The following is a 26,450-nucleotide window of genomic DNA, read 5'->3' as shown; positions in this document are numbered from 1 at the left end:
TCAAAAAACCATTATCCTTGAAATAGACAGAAAAAGCTGTTTATCATTAATTGTATAATAAAACAGGATACAGAGAAACTGACATTTCCTCTTTCTAGAATGTTAACATATTTAGTATTTTTATGCTAACAGCTTTCTACTAAATAGGGGTGAGTTGTGACAAGTTACTGAAAATCTGAAAACTGAACTGAGAAAAGAAGAAAAAAGATTCAATAAAAATTGTTTTCAACTCAAATATAAATTATACTCTTCACTCATAAAACTCTTACCACATATTCCCTTCCAAAGAAACCAGTGATTAAATTTTAACCAAAATAGAATTATTAAATATTATAATGAAAATGTGTGTGCAAATATTTTGATTGGTTTTATAAAAATTTACAGGCCCTTTATAATTCCTTTCATATTTCTTAGAATGTTAAGGTATTGACACAGTTGGCAACTTTTAGAAAGCAGACATTATTCATACATTTTTAGCCTTAAATTTACTCTATGTAAAAATGTTTGCCATTATTTGATTTTTAAAAGCTGATATGCCAATTTGATAACATAAAAATATGTTTAATTTCTACAAGGTGAGGACGCACATTTTGGCGTATCTTAGTACATTCTCTCAGCATAGATAAGAAAGAAGGAAGTCAACTTATATTAATATAGTCTAGATAACCTAGAGTCAGAATCAGAATTTTGATACAGAGTTTAACTTTATCATTTTAATAGAAACTTTTGATGAAAATATCATTTTTTTATTATAATTACCAAATTTTAAGTAGCCCTGTTAGTGGCTGTGTTAAGAATGTAGGAAGCCAGCATTTCCCTCTAGATTATAACCCTGGTCCTTTATAGTAGTGCTTTTTTTTTTTTTTTTTTTTTTAATCAATCAGCTTTTGCTTAATGTCTCAGTGACAAGGTCCTGTAATTTGACTTCTTTGAAGCCTGGGACAAATGAAGCAGAGCAATAGAAGATCCAGGATATTGGTAAAATTGCCAAGCTTGAGTTAAAATGTGACTAATTTGAGATTGTTTTATCTTTGCTCATTTTCCTCAGAAAAGAATCAGATTGACAGTGACTCTCATCTCCTTTGTCCATAGACCAACTACAATTCTAAATCCTTCTTTGTTTCTAGACACTGTGCTAAATGTTCTTAGCTGTGTGTCCCTGTTTGCCTTAAGTTCTAACTCTATGCTATTTTCTGTCCTTGTGCAATCTTTACTGGGCAGAGTTTAAAAGCCGCCCAACTGGTGGATATTGAGCTCTCCCCTGTCAGTGCTCTGAGAATGACCATAGCTGAGGTATATGGGGGTCAAAGGTGGGAGGGATGGGATGTGTGGGTTTGCATGTTAATGACGGGTGGGACCCAGTATTGGGGGAAAAGCTGTGTGTGTGCGCGTGCGTGTGTGTACGCATGTGTATACTGGGGCTACCGAATGCTTCAGCTGGGGCTTTCCATTTTCTCTCATGAATTAGGGATTTCCTTTCCTGTTTATAATGAAAAGTTGAATCTCTTTATTTTTTTTTCCATCTTGTCTGAAATAGCTTTTACTTAATGAAAACCTTAGTTTTCCTCAACAGGACTTGCCGGAAAAAACTTTTAGCACTAATCTTACCTTTTTTAAAGGGGAAGGAAACTGAAACCTAGGAAAAGAGACTTGTCCTGAGTCATACAGTGAATTAATGACACTTAACTGTCTTGTTTCCAACAGTAATGTTCTTTCTGCATGCTATTCTGTTTTCTGAGAAGAAATGTCTAGCACTCAGGGAACAATTAATTTTTTTGTCAAGGAAAAATACGAATGCCTATACTTTCATTGAAATCATGCCAGATTGTCAACCGTTAGAAAGGTCTTTCAAATAATCATTTTGAAATATTTTAAAATATTTTTGTGTAATTGATGTTGTAGGTATTCTTACTCCCCACAAAGAATAAAGTCCCAAATAATTTTTTTTTTCTCAGTGTAGACTAGTACTGCTCTTTCATTCATCATGGAGCCATTGTCTGCTTGCTCTTTTGGTTTCCCCTTGGAGTTGGTAGTACGAAATCCATCATGGATGGAGCACCAATCAGTGCCCATTCATTCAGTCTTACTGCCATGTGGATGTATGGCATGTAGGAAAGACAAATCACCCTGTCTTCTGTTGTCTTCTGGAATTGCTGTTGTTTCTATCCCGTTTTGAAACACATTTCAATTCAGTAGACACTAAGCCCCAACAGTAGGTGCCAGTAACTCAGAAGTTGCTGAGGACAGCAACTACATGTTGAGCTTCAGACCCCATAGGACATGAACTCACTGATACATACACAAATAGGTGAAAGGCAAATACTGTACATGATAGCATGTTATTGGTGTCCAGTGCTGGATATATTTAGTGCATACTGATGTAGTGTAGTTTTGTTACAACTTTATAGCCATAAAAACCACTTATTTTCAAGTGTACTATTCATTTTTTTAAAATAAATTTACCAAGTTGTACAACCATCATCATAAAGTTTAGAATGTTTTCATTGACTCCAATAATAGGCCTCTTGTCCACTTACTATTAAGTCCTAGTCCCATCCCATCCCTGTCTATTATCTTTTTCTTTAGTTTTGCCTTTTCTGGACATTTCACATAAATTGAATCTCATAGATGTGTAGTCTATTACGTCTTGCTTCTTTCACTTACATAATGTTTTTGGGGTTCATTAATGTAATAGAATGTATCAAGTATGTTTCTCTTTATTGCTGAATAGTATTCTATTATGAATATACCACATTTTGTTTATCTGTTCATCAGTTGATTGACATTTAGGTTGTTACCCACTTTGGGCTATTACTAATGTTGCCTTTAACATTTGTGTGCAAGTCTTTGTATCAATATATTTTTATTTCTTTTGAGTTGCTGATAAATTTGTTTTTAAGAAACTGCCAACTTTTTCCAAAAGGCTGCACTATTTTGCATTTATGGTTTCTCATTTCTCCATCTTTGCCACCATTTTTTATTTATCTATTTGATTATGGCCTTTCTAATGGGTGTGAAATAATACCTCACTGTGGTTTTGATTTATGTTAACCTAATGACTAATACCATGACATTCATTGGACATTTATTTCACACTAGATATATTTCTATTTGCATTACATACATTAACTCATGCAGTTTTCACAACAACCCTATTTTGTAGGTACTATTTTTTTTTAAAGATTCTTTTATTTATTTATGCATACAAGAGCTGGGGTACAGGCCAGAAGGTGTGGGGGGGTGAGAGATCCACCAGAGACAGAGTGGGGAACAGAACAGGTAGATTGGCCAAAGTACACTACTGAGGGGAGCAGCAGGCGAGTCAGGAAAGGTCTGCTGCGCCATATGGGTTGCTCCTTGGCTGGCCAGGGATCGGGGATCAAACTCATGATGCAGTGGCTGCGGACAGCTTCATAGGTTGTGTCTTAACCCCTTGCACCACAAGGGAGGCCCTGTAGGTACTATTTTTAATCTTTATTTTACAGTTGAAAAAACTAAGGTTTAGAAATTTGCTGAAATCCAGGAGGGTATTCATTCTTCCCTTAGGGAGAGAGGAGAAAATGTAGGGTTGGGTGGTAGAGTGCAGTGGATTATGGTGGAGGACTATGGGTGTCTCGGTGGTGGGTAAACTATGGTCACCACACCTGAGTGAAGAAAACCTATATTGTGAAAAAAAAAAAAAACAAGGATGTAAAATAATGGTACATAATTAATAAAAAACAAACAAATAAATAAATGAAATTTGCTGAAGATCACTCAGCTAATACATGAGGGAGCCAGAAAAGTTTAGAAATTCTTTACTTGTATCTGAAATAGGAGTTGCAGGGGGCAAGCTAAATGATACCATCAATGTAGGTTGCAGGCAGATTTTATTTATTTGGGCTTTATATATGGTTATATATGGAGAACAATGGAATGATTTCAAGCAAGACGGTCATATGATGAGGTTCATCATATGAGGATGGAGTCCCCTGCAAGATATTCCTTAATTTTATTTTGAATTTTATAACTTAAATTAAGGATGTACTGCTTTTGGGTTTAACACATTCTTTTTTTCATTCACTTAATAGATATTTATCATATGTATTTTGTCTAGATCTTTGTATTACATAAAGGAGTACTCAATAAATATTTGATCTAGATTTAGGTAAGATATAGTTAGGAAAGCCATAGGTCTTTTTAAAGTTACTACCATGATAAAATATAGCTCTTAAAACTGTCTTAAAATTAGGGGGAAAATAATAAGTTCATTTCAAATTCTAATATTTGCCCTACAGAAATTCAAAACATTCAGTTGAAAACATATAGCCACAGTATTACCATCAGGATTTAATTAAGTTTTAAAATTATTGTACCCTTTGGGGGTTTATGGTTTTCTTTTTCATTTTTTCTTTTTGGATTTTTATTACCTGTTGATTAATACAAGTTTCTTTTCATTTTATTTCAATATATGATTACTTTGATCATGCTTTAAAATGAGACACCAAAAGGTATTGACCAAAATGTTTTTTCAAAAGCCACAGTTGTCTATTGTGTAAAATCGCCAGCCACTGTGGCTTGAGTTCTATCCCGGGCCAGGCAGCTAACCCACTTGGCACAGCAGACCTCTTCTGTCTTGCCCGCCACTCCCCTTAGCAGTGTATTTCAGTAAATCTGCCTGTTCTGTCCCCTACTCTGTCTCTGGTGAATCTTCTACCACTCGCACCTCTAGCCGACACCCCAGTTCTTGTATGCATAAGTAAATTTAAAAATAAATCTTAAAAAAAATGTATTATTGAATTTCACAGAGTATAATGGATAAAATATTTAACAGGATGCATAATATCTACCAATGAGCTGAAAAAGGAAACAAGTACAAGTCCCTTGAATGAGGGTTAATAAGATTGTTCCTAGCATATGACGTTCACCTAACAACCCTAGCATTTTTTTTTTTAATTGTAATTGGGTTGGAATGCCGGTATCTTATTATGGTTTTTATTCATCTTACATGGCCATCTCCTTTTCTGTCTTTCAAATTGTTATATTTTGGTTATAGACGTGAAAAATAATGAGTGGTTCTTATGTGAAAGTCAACTTTCCTACCCTTATTAATTTGCCCTCCTAGGCACATGCTCACGTGTCTGTGCCTTTATGTTAACAGACATTTATTAGCAGACATTTAATAACTCCATAAATTTTGAAAAGACTACATTTTAATATTTTATTCTAAGAGAACTGGAAATTTAAAAAAATCTGTTAACATTGCTAGACTCTAAAAGTCACCGTAAGCTCGCTTGTAACAGTTTGGCATTTGATTTTCTAAAAATAAAATTAAATCACAAGATACCTTACTTCTAAGTAAAAGCCTAGCCAGAATTTCACTGAAAGGTAATTTGTATTACCCAGTAATGCCTTTTTCAATATTGTTATCCTTATGTTAACAATATTAGCACTAGCTAAAAAGAACAATTAGTAAGACAATGTAATCACACAGCAAGGAATCTGAGTCAAATCTCACTGCAAGCCCTAGATCCACTGCTACGTGGCTTAGTGGCTTCCAGAAAAACATTGTTTCTGACCCTACATTTCCACACCTATAAATAGACAGTAGTCTCTCTCTTAGGATTGTTTTAAGAACTAATGAAATAGGGTCTGTGTAGGGTTAGTCTCAGCACTGTCAAGCTGTTTGTTGCCAGCCACTGCAGTATGAATTCCATTCTTGCCAGGGTGCTAACCTACATGGCACTGCAGACCTCTCCTGTCTGGCCTGCTGATCTCCTCAGCAATGTATTTCAGTAGATCCACCTGTTCTGCTCCCCAATCTGTCTCTGATGAATCCTCTCACCCCTACACCTCTGAACTGGGTGTTGACCCCACTTTTTATATGCATAAATAAATAAAAATAAATCTTTAAAAATAAAAAGAACTAATGAAATAATGTATGTAAAGCATTTAACACAGAATTTGCAAATGCAATAAATGATACCCTTTTGCAAAATTAATGTGGTTTTATAGTTTTCTAATTATAAAAAAGCATTAAGAAGTAAGATTTCACCTAAACTCTCAACTGTTTAAAAGTAACCACTGATAACATTTTGGTCAAAATCCTTCTGAACATCTCTCTACAGCTACATCCTTATATAGAGGTGGATACACAACTTTGTATACATAAATTTACAATATATAGATTAGAATTTAAACATTTTCTAATTCAGCAGTATGTCATTATTTTCTGTGATACCTAGAGTCCCTAACCATCTCAGAAATGTGACATCCTGCACTACTCACTAAATAATTTGTTTTTATATTGTCCATCTTCAGTGCTTCTTTAAATTAGTCCTTGCAAATTTAAAACCCCAGGTGCATTAAAATTATGTTGGAAGAATACTTTTTAAAAATTTACAGATGCTTCTGTCCTGGAGCCAGGCTAGGCTTTCAGATATACTAACAAGAAATGTGGAACTCACTGGGAGAACTATGGGGACTACAATGATGCAAGGAAGTAAACAAATAAATACTAAAAAATAATACTAAAGAAGAAATGTGGAACTCACAGAGGCAGTAGCAGTAGAATAGCGCAATTTCCAGGTCTGACCCAGAGAAACAGTGTACCCACTGCTTACAGCCAATGCATCAGCCTATTTGTTCTTTTAAAATTAACAGCAGCACTAATAAAAATCTGAGATTTCATCTTATCTTCAGATTTCTTGTTTTTTTTAATATAGTAAATTTTTGAGTTAACATTTTGTTTGTAATATTCACAAACTTCAGATGTGTACAGCATTATAATTTGATACTTTTATGTTACTACTACATTATGATCCCTTCTAGAAGTCTAGTTTCCATTCACTTGACTCCTTTTACCCACTTTACCCACACTTCCCAACCCTCTTTCCATCTGGTAACCACTGTATCTAAGAGTTTGTTTTGTTTTATTTGTTCATTTGTTGTTTTTTTTTCTTTATATTCTACCTGAAAAAAATTATACAATATTTGTCTTTCTCTGTCTGACTTGTTTCACTTAGCCTAGTACCCTCTAGGTCTATCCATTCTGTTGCAAATTGCAAGTTTTTTTTCTTGGTGAATAGTATGCCACTGAGTGTGTCCCCAGCACCTCTTTGCCCATTCATCCATCATTAGACAGATTTTGTCTGTAGTTTGCCTATTGTAAATGCTACTGTAATTGAATATAGGGATAGATGTCTTGATTTCAAGTGAAAAAAAAAAAAGGAAGTCCAGAAAGAAAGTTAAGTTTCTCAGCTAGGATGACATGACTAGGACTCTCTAAAGAGCAAATTTATGACTGTAAATGTATTTGAGGAGTAAATGTACTTTAGATTTCAATGGCTACTTTTTAAGGAGCAAATAAATTTCTTAAGATAAAAGTCATAAAAATTCCTTAATTTGGAGATTGAAAAAATTTCCTTCCTCGGTCATCTATTTTAAATGAATTTTTAGTGGTAATTTAAACATGGAGAAAGAAGTCTCTTATTGTACAACTAGAAGAGGAATCTCAATCCTAAATTGAGTTTTGAGAACTTGTATTAAAATTTATAGCACTCAATAAATTAGTTCCTTTTCTCTTCTGTTTATTCTGTTCTTCCCCACACAGAATAATCTTTTCTTCATCTGTTGGAAACTGATTCTCCACGATATATTTATTCTCTTGTCACTCTGAAAGCACCATTCTAGTAATCTGGTGACCTGGCCCTCGCTTTGGAATCAGGACAGTGGGCTGTAGTTGTTTAATCAACCTACTCTGAGGGCATTCTGTGTATTCCTAGGCATGGCGCTAGCTGCCAGGAATGCAGAGATTAAGTACTGCTTGGGCCCTCAAATTGTCTAAAGGCAAACAGGAAATATTCATACAGTAGTCACAGTATTATGTGATAGTTGCTTGACATTAACCTTTCAACAAGTGAATAAATTAATATAATGGAGATATGTCAAAAGTAAAGCCACTACTGAATCTGTCTGAAAAGGTCAAGGAAGATTTTACAGAGACTATAGTATGTGAAATGAGATTGAATAATGAGTAGTAGTTTGTAAGTGGACAAAAAAAGATAAGGAAATTATTCTAATCGGAGGAAACAGTACTGAAAAGCACAGGCTTGTGTTTCAGTTAACACTTATTTTCCAGGAAAAGATCCTTCTGCTTCTGAAAAGACCAAAAAGAAATCCGTAGTGATCATTTAATCTAACACCCCCTATCTTTCATAAGATATTAAAACCCAGAGGAAGGACAAACGCTAGTTTGAGATTTGGTGGTAAGTTGATGATGAACCTATAACTAAATTAAACCCAGTATCTCCAGGGCCAGAGAGATTTGTATTACTATGGTAGGATTATTTTGTGTTTTTTCTTTTCACTTATATCCAATGATTCTCTAATTCCACTGAAAGCATTAATTTGCTTTTCATCTTTTAGCTGTGCAACAACTTTATGTGTCACAGTGGGTTGATGTGAATATTTTTTTCTTTGCTAAACTAGCTTCCTTCACACCCAAAATGGATTTTCCAAGTACGAAAGATGAAGCTTTAATGTTCAGCGATGTAAGACAAAAGACTTGTGGTCGTTTATGATTTCACACTGGATTCCTAGTCTTCTACAAATGTTCTGTGACATGAGACACTGCTTCCCGCTGTCATGTTTTGAGTGCTGATAAGTAAAGGCTCAGTGGTCCACCTGCAGAGTGGTAGTCATTTCAATAAGGAGAGCAATACTTTTCTTTCTGTTCTCTCTTGTGTTGTAGAGCCGACAGTTAGAATCAGAAACTGGGACCACAGAGGAACACAGTCTGAACAAGGAGGCTCGGAAATGGGCCACACGGGTGGCACGGGAGCACAAAAACATCATTCACCAACAACGGGTAAGTATAATAGAGAGTCTTAGACTACATTAAGCCAAATATCAAACCAATTACTTATATGGAAAATATCCTATATATGTTTTTCTTTTCTACACTTTCTCAGCACTCAACAGGATGATATCAGCTATCTCCTTAGCTTGGAAATTTCGTTAAGCTCTCTAGCAGCAACGCTGTAATTTATCTGCTTGCAAGAGAATTGCCTAAGATGGAATGAAGTACATTCTACAATATGTAGCAATATGTAAATCTTGAAACTATTATGCCAAGTGAGAAAAACCAGACACACATTGATGATTCCATTTATATAAAATATATATATATAAAATATATATAAAATATCCAGAATAGGGAATCGAGAGGCAAGAAGTAGGTTAATGGTTTCCAGGGATTAAAGAGTGAAAAATGAGGTGTGATTGGTAAGGGATACAGCAGGGTTTCTTTTTGTGGTGATGAAAGTGTTCCAGGATGAGGTAGCAGTAGTGGTTGCATAATTCTGTGAATATATGAAAAGCCACTAAACTTTATATTCACTTTATAAGAGTAAATTTTATGGTACTTGAATCATATCTCAATTTAAAAAAATAATTTTTCAAAAAGATAGTATTGTCTGAGCGGCTAGTGATAGCGTATTATACTATTTTTGGCCATGAAAGAAATATACATATGTTGAATTAGACTTTTCATCTTCAAGACAGATTTCTTGGAGACACAATTATAGGCATCAGACTCTAGCTTGAAATTCAGAATCTTGTCATCTGTGTCAGATTTGAAAGCAGATAAGGCTGCTTTGGTGCAGTTCCTCTAACACAGCTTATCTAAGTCAAAGATTTTATGAACTACAGAGACAAGGCCCATATCCCACACATCCTATAAACAGTGATGAGATTAATTACTATGCCCTTATACTTTAAAATATAAAGCACATAAAAGAGTTCCCTCCCCCCATACACACACACACACACACACAAAGGAATGCTTGACGTATTTAAAAGTAAATGTTCAGATATTAAAAATAAATCTGGTTCTTCTCTCTTTTGTCCAAACATGTTGTATCTTTCTGCTGGGAGGTAGAGACTGATTTCAACAACCTTTACAGTTCTTTATAGTATGACCTATGGTAGGCATTAATCTAGTAAGGTCTACTTAAAGTATTAAAATGAAATCATTAAAATGAAGTTTTCCCAACATTAAAACCAGTTCTGGTTTTGTCTGTGGTGAAGCAACTGGGATCACACTTTACCCTTTTAAATATAAGAACTATAAACCTGGTGTAAATATGTGAAACAAATATCTTCAGACATTGGACAACAGACAATAACAGGAATGTAGAACCTGATAGAGAAAAAAGCAATGAAGTTTCTCATGTGACCTCCCAGCCTTTCTGCCTAGAGACACTTTCCATATTGCAGTGTAAGGAGAAAACTCAAGCGGAACAACAGACTCATTGAGTGGAGGTGTTAGAGGTCACAGTTCAGAGAGGCTGATGTGATTTAAATTGTTAGGACACAGTGCCAAACAGCAGGGGATACAGAGAAAGAATTTCAAAAATCTAAATAGATCACCCCTTTAGTCTCTTGCTGAATACTGAACCACAAATGCATAGGGTGAAATTCCACCATACTAGATAAAGAATGACAATGGAGATAAAAGTGGAATAATTCCCAGAACTCACACAGGAAACTTGAACATATTCAAGTTCTGACCAACCTGAGTTAAGCTCTCTAGCAGCAACACTGCTTTCTAGCAGCAACCACATGGGATATTCAGGAGACCACAGAGGGATCGTATAGTGATAGTGGGGCCAAATTAACTCTTGAAGAAGGCTACTTTGAAATTAACCTAATAGAACTTTTAAAAACACTTTCAAAAAGATCACAAGTCACTTCTTTGCTTGCCAGAAAAATATCTACTGTTCTTCAAAATAACGAAACAAAATCCAGCTTTCAACAACATAGTATTTACAATGTCAAGAATCAAGTAAAAATTGCTAGATATTAAATGAAGCAAGAGAATATAATCCATAACCAAAAGAAAAGTCAGTTAAAGCAGAACATAATTGCTAAAGATGATGGAATTAGCAGATGTGGACTTTAGAATAATAAGCTCAGTTATTTTTTTTAATGAACATATTGAGTGGGGAAAAAAAGGAAGCTAACCAAGTGGAACCAAGTGGAACTCCTAGATCTGAAAATATAATATTTGATGTGAAAAATTAGAGTAGCTACTACCCCCAAAATAAAATAACCATGAGCTTAAAAGATAGGAATAGAAACTACCTGAACTAAACTACCCAGTGATACAGGATCTATCATACTTTAAGAGTTAAGAAGAAACTCCTTTGGGAGACATAGAAAAGGTCAGCAAAATATTTGAAAAAAATAGAGCCCATATACTGTCCAAATTTAAAAACAACAACAACACAGTAAGCCCACAAAATTAAGGAGCTATACAAACCACAGGAGGCATAAAACACAAAGAAAATCACAACAAAGCATATTGTAATCAATTTGTTAAAAAGCAACAATACTCGATGGTAAAAGATGAAGTGTTTTATCCAAGATCAAGCAAGGATGTTCCCTTTGCCACTTTTATTCAACATAGTACTGGAATTCTTAATCACAACCATGAGGCAAGAAAATGAAATAAAAGACATCTAAATTGGGAAGGAAGAAGCAAAATTCTCTCTGCCACAAATTATATGACATAAAGAAAATCCTAAAAATCACACACATAATTGAGCTAATAAATTTGGGAAAGTTGCAGAATTCAAAATTAACACACAAAAATCTATTGCATTTTTATACACTAATAACAATCCAAAGGGAAATTAAGAATGCATTTTCAGTTACACCAGCATCAAAAAATTCAGACACCGGGCCTCCCCAGTGGCACAGCGCTTGAGTGCTGGGTTGTGAAGCTGGCCTCAGCCTCTACAGCGCTGGTTCAATCCCTGGCCACCGGGTCAGGGTCCCACATGGGCACAGACCTCTCCTGCTGCCCGCTGCTCCCCTCAGCAGTGTGCTTCGGTCCTTCTGCCTGTTCTGCTCCCCGCTCTGGCTCTGGTGAGTTCTCTCGCCCTCCCGCACTTCTGACTATGCCCAGTGCTTGTATAAATAAATAAATAAATCTTTAAAAAAAAAAAAAATTCAGACACCTTGGGAAAAAAATTAACCAAGGAGGAAAAAGAATTACACACTAAGAATTATCAAATATTGATGAAAGGAATTATTTAACACAAATAAGTAGAAAGCCATCCTGTGTTTATGGAATGGAAGATAGTATTAAAAAGACAATACCGGGCCTCCCCTGGTGGTGCAGGTGGTTGAGCGCCGTGCTGTGAAGCTGTCCGCAGCCTCTGCAGTGCCGGTTCAATCCCAGCCAGCCGGCCGGCAAGGGTCCCACATGGCACCCAGACCTCTCCTGTCTCACCTGATACTCCTCTCAGCAGTGTATTTCATCAGTCTGCCTGTTCTGCTCCCCGCTCTGTTTCTGGTGAATTCTCTCACCCTCCCGCGCATCTGGCCTGTACCCCAGTTCTTGTATAAATAAATAAATCTTTTAAAAAAGAAATAAAATTAAAAAATAAAAAGACAATACCATCCAAAATGTCTTATAGTCAGAGCAATTGCTATCAAAATCCCAACAGTGTGTTTGCAGAAATGGAAAACCCCATTCTAAAATTTGTATGGCATCTCAAGGAACTCCAAATAGCCTAAGCAGTCTTGAAAATTGAAGGACTCATGCTTCGTGACTTCACTTATTACAGATCTACAGTAATTGAGACATTATAGTACTGGCTTAAGTCCATTTTGTTTAGTCATTTTTATTTTACTTAGAACAGCCAACACAACTTTGAAAAAGTAGGAGAGCTTATTCTCTCTGGTTTTAAAAAAGAAAACCTATAGTAACCAAGATATGTTGGTATAAAATAAACTTACAGATGAATGGAAGAAAATAAAAAGTCTAGAAATAAACACATAGGTAGTCATTTGATTTTTAACAAAAATGTAACAAATTTGTAAAGATGATAAACAACAGTAAGATAATAAATAGTAAAATTTCATCTAGCTATGTTTTAAATTTATGACTTACTAGTATGCAAGGATAATTCAGCATTGAAAGTTGATCAATATATTTATTAACAAGGTAGAGATGAATAATTCTATAATTATATTCATAGTTGCCCAAAAAGTATTTGATAAAATTTATTATCCCTTAATGATTAAAAAATAAAACAAAGGCCTCCCTGGTGGTGCAGGTGGTTGAGCGCAGTGCTGTGATGCTATCCACAGCCTCTGCAGCACGAGTTCAATCCCGGCCGGCCGGGGAGATAACCACATGGTACGGCAGACCTCTTCCGTCTCGCCCACTGCTCCCCTAAGCAGTGTATTTCCGTCAGTCGGCTTGTTCTGTTGCCTGCTCTGTCTCTGGTGAATCCTCTCACCCTCCCGCACATCTGGCCTGTACCCTGGTTCTTGTATGCATGAATAAATAAATCTTAAAAATAAATAAATAAATAGATAGATAGATAAATAAATAAATAAAGCAAAATTCCCAGTCAGCTGGATTGAGACTTTTAATTCTGATGAGGATATCCTCCTAAATTTACAGAAAACATTATACTTGGTGGTTGTATTCATTTTCTAAAACTTCCATAGCAAATAACCCCAAACTCAGTGGATTAAAACAATACAAATTATTATCTCATGGTTCTATAAATCAAGAAATCTAGATGGGCTTGCTGGCTGATCATCTCTGCCTCAGCTTAACAAGGTGTCAGGTGGGTGGGCCTCAGGGGCAGAATTCGCTTCCAAGCTCATTCAAAATGTCAGAATCTAGTTCCTCGGTCCTTCCTGTAGCACTGAGGTCCCTGTTTCCTTCCTGGGGGCTACCTTAAGATCTTAGAAGCCTCTGTTCTGTCCTTGTTCATGGACTCTGCATCTCAGTTCTAGCAGTAATGGTGCACTTAATCCTTCTTGTGCTTGCAATTTTTCTGACTGCCCTTTTGGTCTGTCTCTCATTTCACTCCAGTCAGAGAAAATCCTCTACCTGTAAAAGGCTATGTGCTTAATTGCACTCACTCAGGTAACCAGAATAATTTCCCTTTTTTAAGGTCCATAACTCTAATATCTCTAAATTATATCTTATATACACACAGTTTCAGGGGTGAGTGTGTGAATACCTTCAGAGACCACTCTGTCTACTACATCATCACCACTACTTTTCAGTGTGTGGAAGAACTTAGCGTATTAATGAAAGAAAACAGATGTTTAAATATTAGGGGGGCCTCCCCTGGTGGTGCAGCGGTTGAACGCTGGGCTGCGAAACTGCCCGCAGCCTCTGCAGCACCGGTTCAATTCCCGGCCACCAGTGAGGGTCCCACATGGGCGTGACAGACCTTTCCTGCCGCTTCTTCTCCCCTCAGCAGTATATTTCGTCGGTCTGCCTGTTCTGTTCCCTGCTCTGGCTCTGGTGAATTCTCTTACCCTCCCGCGCTTCTGACTATACCCAGTGCTTGCATGCATAAACAAACAAACAAACAAACAAATAAATCTTTTTTTTAATAAATAAATAAATATTAGGAAAAGGTCATTATGTTTTCATATATAAGAGCATACATGTGAATGTTTCATATGTATGAACATGTCATTCCAGTTTTTAGAGACTTACCAAAAGCATATAGGAGTGAAGTGACACTGTCTGGAATTTACTTAAAATACTTAAGCAGGGCCTCCCTGATGGCGCAAGGGGTTAAGACGCAAACTATGAAGCTATCCGCAGCCACTGCAGCACGAGTTCGATCCCCGGCCAGGGAGATCCCCACATGCACAGCAGACCTCTCTGGACTCGCCCACTACTCCCCTCCGCAATGTATTTCAGTCATTCTGCCTGTTCTGTTCCCCACTCTGTCTCTGGTAAATCCTCTCACCCCCCACCACACAAACACCTCTGGCCTGTACTCCAGTTCTTGTATGCATAAATAAATAAATCTTTAAATAAAATACGCAAAAAAAAAAAAAAAACCCACAAAATGAATTTCAGAAGAATTAAATAGCTAAGTGCTAAACACCAAATTAGAGCTGGAAAAATAGAGAATATATTTGGTATATTTAGGCTGACTTTTTAAACAATACTCAAAGCACAGAGCCCATAAAGTAAAAGAATGATACATGTACGCATTTAAAAACTTAAAACCTAAAAAAAAAAAAAAAAGTAAGACAAAAGAACTTTTAAAACTCAGGAGAAAAGGACTAGAATAAGAGGAAATGTTTGTAATATAAATAAGAGAAAAAGAACTAACAGAGAAAGAAACATACTTAAATAATAAAAAGAAAATTTAGAAAAATGGGTAAAGGATTTTTACTGCCCGTTTGTATAGGTAGAATTACAGATAGCCAGCAGCATATGAATTGATGCTCTTTCTATTAATCAGAGAAATGGAAATTGAAGTAATGAGAAAATCTTTACATACCATATTGTCAAAAGTCTCTAAGATTGACAATCCCCAATGTTGGTGAGATATAGAGAAACATGCTCTTTATTATATGCTACTCGTGAAAGTGAAGGTGCAACCTTTTGGGGGCAATTTGGCAACGTCTGTTAAAATTTAAATGTACAATTTCTACATCTGTGCTCTTATTTTAAGTATTCCCATATGTGAACAGAGCGTCATTGACAAGGTTATTTATACATTGCTATTTATAAATCAAGAAATTTTAAAATAAATAACAAGAGAATAAGAGTAAATAAAATGATGCAGTTGAACTTAATTCTGTGGATTAGAGAACAAAGTCAATCTGTATACATATGTGAAAAGATTTCTGAGACATACTAAAGCAGAGATCTCATTTCATTTTTTAAAATGACAAAATTTCTGTTTCTACAAGTATGTAGGTCATATATAAGAAATGCTTTGAAAACATAGGCATTCGATGATAGGACAGAGGCTGATGGAGGGTACATGATGGGGTCTGCAGATATAGGGGACACTGACATTTTACATATCTTGCTGTTTCGTAAAAATACTTCATAGTTGAGTAATTTTAAAAAGATAAAGAAATGCTTATCAAAATATGTGATCCAGGTTAAGGTTTACAGATTGTACCAATATAGTTTCTCGGTTTTTATATTTTACTGTAATTATGTAAGTAGGGGCCATTAGGAAAAACTTGATAGAGACTCTTCCTGTGAGTCTGTGATTATTCCAGAGGTTTTTTTAATTACAAATGAATAAATGAAAAAAATAGGTTAAAAAAGGAACTGTGGCTACTTGTCACTAAAGCTTTTTGAATTATCTGTATACTCTAGTCACTTAAGAAATAAAGAAAAGGAGGAAGCAGTTATTTTCCCTTTTTTTTTGTAGGTTCTAGATGATCTGGAATGTCATGGAGTTGCAGTATCAGAGCAAAGCCGAGCAGAGTTGGAGCAGAAAATAGATGAAGCTAGAGAAAATATTCGTAAAGCAGAGGTGAGATGACAGCTAATTGTGGTGTTTTGCACAGCTTCATCAACAGTATAACAGTTGTGGTGTGCCCTTTTAGAACTCAGTTTCTGTACACTGATTAATTTGAAAATGACTCATAGTCTTTATGTATATCCAGAGTATTCTTTTTTGGTACCTGCTTTGTTTTTTGTGTTTTTTTTTTTTAAGATTTATTTATTTATGCATACAAGAACTGGGATGTAAGCCAGAGGTGTGTGGGGATAAGAGGATTCACCAGAGAGAGTGGGGAGCAGAACAGGCAGATCTACTGAAATATACTGCTGAGGGGAGCAGCTGGCGAGTCAGGAGAGGTCTGCTGTGCCATGTGGGTTTCTCTCTGGCAGGCTGGAGATCGAACTCATGCTGCAGTGCCTGGCGATAAGCTTGATGGCGCTGTCTTTAACCCCTGCGCCACCAAGGAGGCCCTTGGTACCTGCTTTGTATAAGATAGTACACATAACAAAATGACCCTAAACCTGCTACAAAGAGTTTACAATCAGGAAACATTAAATAGAAATTGAGTCATAATGAAGATTTTAAAGTTTTCACAAAGTACGTAATAAATTGGTCAGATTAACAATATGACAATTGATAAATATATATTCAGAGCCTAGAAAAGTCTTCCCCATATGGAAGTTATTGGATCCAAGGGCATAAGCTGAACTTTTCAGAAGAAGACTTAAGTTAAGCCCTCACAAAACTTACAACAGTGGCTTTTAATCCTTTGGGGGTCATGCAATCTTTTGCAGATTATATGAAACCTTTCTACACACAGAAAGTATCCAGAAGTTCATTTATCCTAGCCTAAGAAAAATCCTTGGCCAAGAGGAGGAGAGGTTGAGATGGAAAGAAAAGTTATTTGCAAAGGATGGAAACATTGATTGTGGTTTGGTAGTTGGACTTGATTAGAGTAGAGGATTTTTTGTAAAGAAATGTAGAAGATAAGAGAGGTGGTTGTTAGGTCCAGTTCATGGAGGACCTGTGTACACTTGTATATGGTTACCTACCTAGTGCAGTATGGTAAGGGGATGTGAAAATAGACATTTTTAAAAGGCAAAGACTGTCTTGGTCCACACTAGAGAATATTACTCATAAGGAAAAATGAAATGCTCCCATTTACAGCAAAATGGAAGGAGTCTGTGGAACTTACGTCTGATAAAGCTAGTCAGAAAGACAAAGACAAGTATTGAACATTTACATAGCAGATGATTCAGCAAAGTCATATACTTACAAAAACTAGTAAACATTAGTAAATGAAGTGGGATTTCTGAGGTTAACGTGGGGTTAGAGGGTCAAGGTAATATAATGGATGGGAGCAACTTTATTTTTAATAAATAAACACAAAAAATGAGACTGTCCAGTCCTCAACGGAGAATATGTTCTTGTTATAAAGATATAAGGAATTCCAAAGATAACTAAGACCATAAAATAGAAGTGCTAGGAGGAGAAAGATACTGAATGCAGAGAAACCAAATAGGGCTAGACAAAGACAAACATTAAAACCAGCCTTTGAAAGCTGACTGTAGATCCATAAATCATAGACTTTGGACCTGAGGCATCCAAAGGGGAAAGGAAGAATGGGGAGGGGGTAAGGTGGAGGCTGTGGGTACTTTGGTAGTGGGAGAGCAATGTCTACACCTGAAGGAGGAGATCCTATTCTGTCAAAATACTAACAAGGATTTAGAACAGTGGTCCTTAATTAAAAATAAAAATTTAGGGCCTCCCTGGTAGCACAGAGGTTAAAGTCTCAGCGCTATTAAGCTATCGCCAGCCAGGTAGCTAACCCACATGGCGCAGCAGACCTCTCCTATCTTGCCTGCTGCTCCCCTCAGCAGTATATTTCAGTAGATCCACCTGTTCTGCTCCCCACTCTGTCTCTGGTGAATCCTTTCATCCTCTACACCTCTGACCTACACCCCAGTTCTTATATGCATAAATAAATAATTTTTTTTAAATCACACTATTAAAAATAAAAAACAGAAGTGCCAAGGAGTAGTCTACCCAAGTATACTTAATACTTAAGGGACCCAGAAGACACAGAGATTGCTGTGGGAGGAATGGTTAGGGTAGGTAACACAGAAGAGGTAGGACTTGTAATGAGGAGTACTATTCAGCAACAAAGGGATAGCACCAATTTATGCCATGCAGCTTCAAAAGCCAAAAGTTGAACCAAAAAATGAAAATAAGAAGGAGGCATACTTGAGCTTGGTGTTGGGAAGTATCTTCTAACAGTCAGATCTGCCCAATGACGGAATAAATGTCTTGGGATATAGTCCCACCTGTACAAGAGAATTTGGGGCAAACATCTGTCAGGGGCTACTCCATATAAGAAATTATTGCATTGGTTGAGGATCTAAACCAGTGACATTCATATACCCTCTCAGGACTCCAGAGATTTTGAGGAAGTATTTTGTTGGTTATACAGTTGAGGGAAGAGGCAAACAAAGGGAATGTGAGCGTGTTTTTGACACAACCCTGTGGGAGTGATTGGAACCAGAAAAGACTTGTTGTCTACCCGGTCTAGAGAAACACCAGTAACCCCAACTCGCCTTCATTACTGGAGTAATCTGATCAGCAGCATCTATAGCGAAGAGGGCAGGTGTACAATAAATAGCCATTTTCCTGTCAGAGTCATGGCTAAACCACTATACTCAGGTGTTGGCCAAATGGTGTTGGCAGGCCCTTGACTAGTTGGAGAAAGAAACATTGGCTTGTGTAGAAGAGTTTTTCCTATTCTCTGTTCCCCTGAACTCTGGGTAAAACCAGTTCTGGAGCCATTGTGGAACATGGCAAATCTCAGAAATTTTCTGAAGGCCTTGCTCTTGCTGGTGTTTTCCACTTCCAGACTCCATCTACAGCGTCACTGTCTGGTGCCCTGGCTCCACCAAAGTCCCAGTCATAGCAGTAGTAGGTATCAGGCACACAAAGTCCGCACTTGGGCCAAATGACCCGTTATTTCCATGAATGTGCTAAACCACCCTGTTTGTTAGCTTAAAGCTGAAATTATGAAATGAGATTCCCACTACAGCAGTGGCTGCAGATGGCTTCATAGTGCTTTTGTCTTAACCCCTTGTACCACCAGGGAGGCCCCCAAAGATAGCTTTCTTACCAAAAATATTGAATATGACAAAACCATGATTCTAGATCCATCATTTCAGTTTTGAATATATGTGAAATTTAGTTAACCCTACATCTGTCTTAGAATATCTATTTTGATTTCCATCAATACTAGTGGAAATTACTAGGTTATTTTCCAAGTTGTATGAGCGCTTCTCATTTTAATCAATTTATTGGTTTCTACAAAAAATATCTCAAACTGCTGAGATTTTGATTGGATTATACTTGACTCTTTAAGTCAATTTGAGGAGAACTTCCACCCATGCACAGAGCATTTCTCTTCATTCTTTATTTTCCTTTATAATGCTTTTCAGCGTTGGTGTAAAGGTTTTTAAATATATTTTGTTAATCTAATCCCCAAATATTTTGTTTTTATAGTATTGATTGTATATGCAATAAAAATTATTTTTATATATTAACCTTACGCATATGAGCTTGCTGAATTCATTTATTCTTGTAGGTTTTTGATAGATTCCAAAGGGCAATCTCCTTATATAATTGTGTTCACTCATAAAAGACAGGTTTATTTCTTCATTTCTAATCTTTTTTGCCTCTTATTAAATTGTTCTTGTGTTACTGCACTGGTTAATAGACTCTTGAATAAAAGTGGTAAACACCATCATCCCTGTCTTTTTCTTCAGGTGGAGGGAAACATTTAGACTTTCATCACTAGATATAATATTGCCTGTAGATGTTTGGTAAATGTTCTTCATTGGGTTAAGTTTTTTTGTTATTGTTGTTGGGGTTTTTTAATGATGAATGCAGATAATGAATTTTGTCAAATCATTTTAGACAATCATTTCATTTTCCCTTTTGTCTCATAATCCAGTAAACTACATTGGTTGGTTTCCTAATGTTAAGCCAACCTTGGATTTCTGGGGCAAATCATATTTAATCAGGATGTATTTTCCTTTGTATATATTGCAGTATCCAGTTGACTAATATTTTCTTAAGGAAATATACAGTTTGATTTGAACATCTTTAAACTGACTCTGTTGTTACTAGCTTATGGCTTGGAACAAGAGTCAAAGAACAGGAAATCTTTCCCTATCTGGAATTTGGAGAATAAGAACTTTTTATTCCTAATATCCCCTTTTTATGACCACTACATCATAATTTAACTTAAAATCTTTACTCAATAGGGAGTCAGAAGTCATAAGAATGTTGCAGCAGGGGAGTGTCATAATGAGACCATTTGCAGACTTGCAAAAAAAGATGGTTATAAAGGAAGAAACAGTCTAGGAGATAGGTTCGAATGCTATTGAAAATGTTAGATTTCAGATATTCTGAGGCATAGCCTTATTTAGAGGAAAAGAATGCAGACTTTAAGGCACATTAATGTTTTCCTATTAGTAAGTCATATTTGGTGTGTCATCAGTACTGTGCTCTTGTCAAATGTGTACTGCTTGCCTTGTCAGCAGCCCTGGTTCCTGTTTTGTGCTCCCTCTTCCTTTTCCCCTTCCCTACTTTACTCCTCCCCTACCCCATCCTAATCTTTCTCTCCAAGTGAAAAATTGACATCTTTACTACACTAGTGACTATCAAGATTGTTCTAATTAAGGAGCAAAGAATAACTAATGGAATTAATTTGAGAGGAAAAAATGCCTGACCATTTTCTTGGTTTTCTTAGATAATTAAGTTGAAAGCTGAAGCCCGGCTGGACCTGCTTAAGCAGATTGGTGTTTCTGTGGACACATGGCTAAAGAGTGCAATGAACCAAGTAATGGAAGAATTGGAAAATGAGCGATGGGCCCGCCTTCCAGCAGTGACCAATAATGGCACTTTACACTCGGTACAGTTTCTTTTCTTCGATATGATGGACTGTCATGGAAGGATGCTATTCTTTGACTATGTCAGCAAGCAAAAAAATAACCAAATTAAACCAAAAAAATAGTGGTTTTGTTAGTTGTTTGATAGGTTTTTCTTCAGCCTGTCACTGGTTGTGTTAAATTTAGTGCATGAAAGAAGGAGGGGGAAAAATCATGAGTTATTTTTTGATGTGAAGTGAGGAATATGTTACCACTAGTTGGCTTATCAGTACTGATTTGCCAAACTCATTATTCTTTCATGAGACAGGTGTGCTTCTTGTCTGGGAGTAGCAGCATGCAAAAAGTAATCCAGTTGAAAGCAATCTTAAAGCAGGAGAAGGAACACAGCACCCTTACTCTGTTCCTTAGTCTGTTCTGTTCGCAAGGCCTGTTGTATTCTGCTCACAGTATCTTTTATCAGGGAGAAAATGCAGCTCTGGCTTTATAGACAAAGCCGGAACTTAAACTTAAGTTTTTTTACTTCAGGTCCAGAGCCTTTTCTGCTCTGTCATCCAGTTCAACCTTAGTCTTTCATGTTGGAAATCTGAGTACCAGAAAAGCTCAGTGATGTACCTGATACTCATGGGGGACATAGGATGCATGGCTGGTCAGTCTAAAGTAATTCCTGCTACCTCCCCACCAGTTAACTTCTCTCATCCTGCATATTTCTTTATGGCATTTACTAAGTCTTTGTCTTCTGTTTTCTTTAGTTTATTGTCTGTCCTTCTCTCTGGAATTAATTTCTTTGTCTTCCTGTCTCACTCCTGTCTCACTGTGCTCTGCACAGCAGAGTACCTGGTACATAGTAGGTATTCTATAAACATCTGTTAAAGGAAAAAAAGAATGGCTAGATGGAAGAATAGGAAAAATAATAGCAAATGAAAAGCTAAAACTTGACTCTCCCAACTGTCCATAATGCCTCTTCAGGGTTTGTGGCCTTTAGATAGAGAAACTGACCAAATTTTAAGAAACTGCTGGAAAAACTGACCCAATCTTAAGAAACATTCCTGGGAGTTGTATCAGTTCTTTCACATAGCATTCTGATTTCTAGTGGGAGTACATTTGCATGTTTAAAAAGGATTGTGTAGTGTTGTACATTTAAGGAAAAACAATTATTGACAGTCTTTTATTTCCCTATTAATGGTAATTCAGCTGGGGGAAATAAACACATATCACTCCTTTTGGGATTAGAAGAGTTTGTCTAGTTTTCATTGCAATAAATTTGCTCAGTGTCATGAAATATCTCTTCCTATTGCATCTGTTAAGCCACACTTTCCTTCTACTTCAGGTTATTCTGTTGTACAGAATTTATGATGACAGCAAATTCTAGGCGCATATTTGCTTTGGCTTCTTCAGCAACACTTTTAGCATTTTCCTAGCACGTTTTCAAACTAAATCCACTGAGCAGGGGCTTATTGCCTGACTTTGTGCCTACTTGTGGGCAAATCAGAGATGAACAAGTTGTAGTCTCTCTTCTCAAAGAACTTGTAAGCTGGTAAAGTCAACAGACCTTTCATAAATATTAGTGATACATGGTATTACTGTGTGGTAAACTCAAAATTACTCCTAACTCATCGGTATAAACTCATCTTGGAAAATACCACTTCTCACTGGATCTCAAAGTTAGATTAAAAGATTCTAAGACCCCCCCCCCAGCTCCATAGTCTCGTGATTTTGTGAAATGCGATTATGAAATCTCAATACCACCTAGAAAAATAGGCAAGAAGTTTGTGTCATGGAGGAAATGTAATTTGAGTTAGGCCTTGAAGAATTTTAATAGGTGCTAAAGAAGGGCTCCTGACAGAAGGAGACGTGACTATTAGTGTCTGGCCACGAATATACTGAGTGATAGCAAGTGTTGAATACATGGGATATTTGTGACATGCTCCAACAACATCAGCTCATCCAGAGACATGTAGCCACTGTGTAGTCCCACCCCCTCTGTTCGTCCCTAGAATCAGTCTTTCCAAGCCTAGTCTTCCCTCTTTTGGCTCCTTATAAATCAAGGAGAGATATAGATACGATGGCTTAGTGACATTCCAACATTTATTCAACCTGTTTTTAAATGACAACACTGAAATATTTGGGGAATTGTATTTTCTCACACTGAAAGCAAGCTGGCTGAGGAACATGAAGCAAAAATACACATTCTGGGGACCAAATTATTTCTTCCATCATAGATGCCAACCAAAGCATTAGTCATCAAGTTTAGAATTCCCTTTCATTTGGAAAACATGGTTAATATTCTTGTTAGACATTAACAGTGTAAAAAGCCTTAAGAAAATAATTTTTTTTAATATACATTCTATTTACCATATGGAATAAGGAAGGAGCTATAGCTCCTTGGCTATTCTCTGTTTTCTGTATTATTCCGTGGTACAATGTGGGGTTGGGGGAAGTAAAGGAAAAAGAATCAAAAGGAAAGCATCTACTAATATACATAGTTAGTCAACTGATGGCTAACTGGAACATACACACAACTGAATATAACTGGATTGCTTCTAGTGGCCCAGTTAGCCTTTCTGTTAATCACTCCTCCCTTCTCTCATTTTCCTGCCGTCTCTTATTCAAAAATCCATACCCTAATAGTTAATGTTAATTTTAGACTTAAATATAATATAGTTAGACTACACAAAATTTAGAAATCGAGAAGAAAACAATAACTCCATCCTTATAACATCACTGTTAGCAACATGGTGTGAGTCACTTCTCTTACTATTGTTTTTTGACATATTTATCATAAGTCATTTTGTATATTTTTCCATTTAACATTCCATATTGCTGGATGGTCTTTCTAACTATCCTTTTCATATCCATGTAGTCTTCTATCAGGAAGGTATACCTTAATTTTTTTTTGTTTGTTTAAAGATTTATTTATTTATACAAACACTGGGTACAGTCAGAGATGCGGGAGCGTGAGAGAATTCACCAGAGCCAGAGCAGAGAGTAGAACAGGCAGAGTGAGGAAGTACATTGCTGAGGGGAGCAGTGGGCGGCAGGAGAGGTCTGCGCACCATGTGGGACCCTCGCCTGGTGGCCGGGGATCGAACCGGCGCTGCAGAGACTGCAGGCAGCCTCGCAACCCAGCGCTTAACTGCTGCACCACCAGGGAGGCCCGGTATACCATAATTTGCTTAACTGTTCTCTTATAGGTTTAATATTTAGATTGCCTTCAGATATTCTAAATAATACTCTTTTTAAAAATTATATACATATAGGGCCTCCCCGGTGGCGCAGCGGTTTAGCGCTGGGTTGCGAGCTGCCCGCAGCTCTGAAACGCCGGTTCGATCCCCGGCTGCTCCCCGGCCACCGGAGGAGGGTCCCACATGGCGCTCAGACCTCTCCTGCCGCCCACTGCTCCCCTCAGCAGTGTACTTCGGTCCTTCTGCCTGCTCTGCTCCCCGCTCTGGCTCTAGTGGATTCTCTCACCCTCCCGCGCTTCTGACTGTACCCAGTGCTTGTATAAATAAAAATAAATAAATCTTTAAAAAATTTAAAAAAAAATTATATACATATATCTCTTTTTCCATACTGGGATTTTTTTTTTTTTCTGTAATATAGATTCTTACAAGTGGAATTACTAGGTCAGAAGATCAGAAAAATATAGCCCTTTGAGATTGGGTTTTTTTTTCCAAACTATGGCTGACTTTTTAGATTTTCAAATAATAGCTGACAGTGTTTACATGGCTTCCCAACTATATACTACAGGAAGACATCCTGATACCTGCTTTATTGAGCAACCTCCCTGGAAGTATGAGCATTTTATAGAGTTGCATAGAAACAAATTCTGGCTCCACTTATTAGGAAGACAGTGCTGAGTGTCTTTGAAAGACAAGGAGATTAGATATTTTTAATCTTCAGGATAGTAGTTTTGTTCCCATATGCCTCAATAACGTTTAATAGTCCTGGCAGGCCAGAGGTTGGGGGGGGGGGGGAGTGAGAAGATTCACCAGAGACAGAGCGAGGAACAGAACAGGCAGATAAACTGAAGTACACTGCTGAGGGGAGCAGTGGGTGAGTCAGGTGAGGTCTGCTGCGCCATATGGGTAGCTCCCTGGCCAGGGATCGAATTAGTGCTGCAGAGGCTGCGGACAGCCTCACAAGCTTCGTCTTAACCCCTTAAGCCACCAGGGAGGCACTCTTTCCTAATTTTTTAAGGTGGAGGCTGAGGTCACTGATTTGAGACTTCTTTTCCAATATAGACATTTAGTGCTAAACATTTTCCTCTAAGGATTACTGAAGCACCTTAACACAATTTCTGATAAATAGTGTTATCATTTTTTAGATAATTCAAAATAATTTATTTGCCTTTTGACTTCTCCATTGATTCTTGGTTTTCTTTTTTGGAATTGTTATTGAATTTCCAAGTATTTGGCAATTGCAAAGCTGTCTTTTTATTTTTTATTTTTAATTTATTTCTATTATGGTCAAATAACATTCTTGAGTTCTTTTAAATGTTTTATAACCCACTATATAAATGGTAAATGTTTCATGTATGGAAAGACATTGGAAAGAATGTCTATTCTGCTGCTGTTAGTTGTTGTGTTCCATAAATGTCAGTGAAGTCACATTGGTTTGGTATATCCTTACTTACTTTCTGAGTTCTCTACCTGATGCCTTGTTCCTTATAAGGTTTTCCATTCTGTTAGGAGGAAACAGGAAATAATCCCAGACTTATGTGATGTATGGGGACTGTTCCCTCTACTTCTTTGAGTAGTTCTATCCCTGACATCAGAGTTCTTCACACACATGTGCTGACAGTATAAACCTGAGGGCTTGTGTAGTATCCCCTCTATGTGTCTCTCTTCTTCATTATTATGAATTCTAGCTACTTTGGCCTACCTAAATTCCGTTCCATAGACTCAATTCAGGAAGACCATCATCTTCTGTGCATTCCCTCCCTCAATGTGTGAGCTTAGAAATGTTCTTCACACAGTAAATTAGGGATATTATTTCCCATCCCCCAGGAATTGCTGTCCTTTACTGCATGATATTGGCATTTTCAAAACTGCTCTTTTTTAAAAAAAATATTTATTTATTTATTTATGCATGCAAGAGCTGGGGTATAGGCCAGAGATATAGGTGGGTGAGAGGATTCACCATAGACAGAGTGGGGCACAGAACAGGCAGATTGACTGAAACACACTGCTGAGGGGAGCAGCAGGCAAGACAGGAGAGGTCTGCTGCACCAAGT

The 26,450-nt window shown here is 36.9% G+C and overlaps 1 protein-coding gene across 2 annotated transcripts in view; it reads left to right on the top strand.

The window, feature by feature from the left end:
- The window catches only part of FCHSD2 (FCH and double SH3 domains 2), a gene marked incomplete at both ends in the record, with an annotated part of 210,848 nt that overhangs the window by 169,030 nt on the left and 15,368 nt on the right, over positions 1–26,450 (top strand). The window contains 4 exons of one of the 2 annotated variants that reach the window (XM_084241011.1): positions 1,222–1,293; positions 8,732–8,848; positions 16,212–16,316; positions 21,079–21,240. In XM_084241011.1, the coding sequence (XP_084097137.1) occupies positions 1,222–1,293; positions 8,732–8,848; positions 16,212–16,316; positions 21,079–21,240 (456 nt within the window). The remainder of the gene's footprint in view (positions 1–1,221; positions 1,294–8,731; positions 8,849–16,211; positions 16,317–21,078; positions 21,241–26,450) is intronic. The other variant, XM_084241012.1, reaches the window with a different exon arrangement.

This window comes from Talpa europaea (assembly GCF_964194135.1).
Source record: "Talpa europaea genome assembly, chromosome: 1".
Classification (NCBI taxonomy): domain Eukaryota; kingdom Metazoa; phylum Chordata; class Mammalia; order Eulipotyphla; family Talpidae; genus Talpa; species Talpa europaea.
This window is presented reverse-complemented; position numbering and strand designations above follow the sequence as displayed.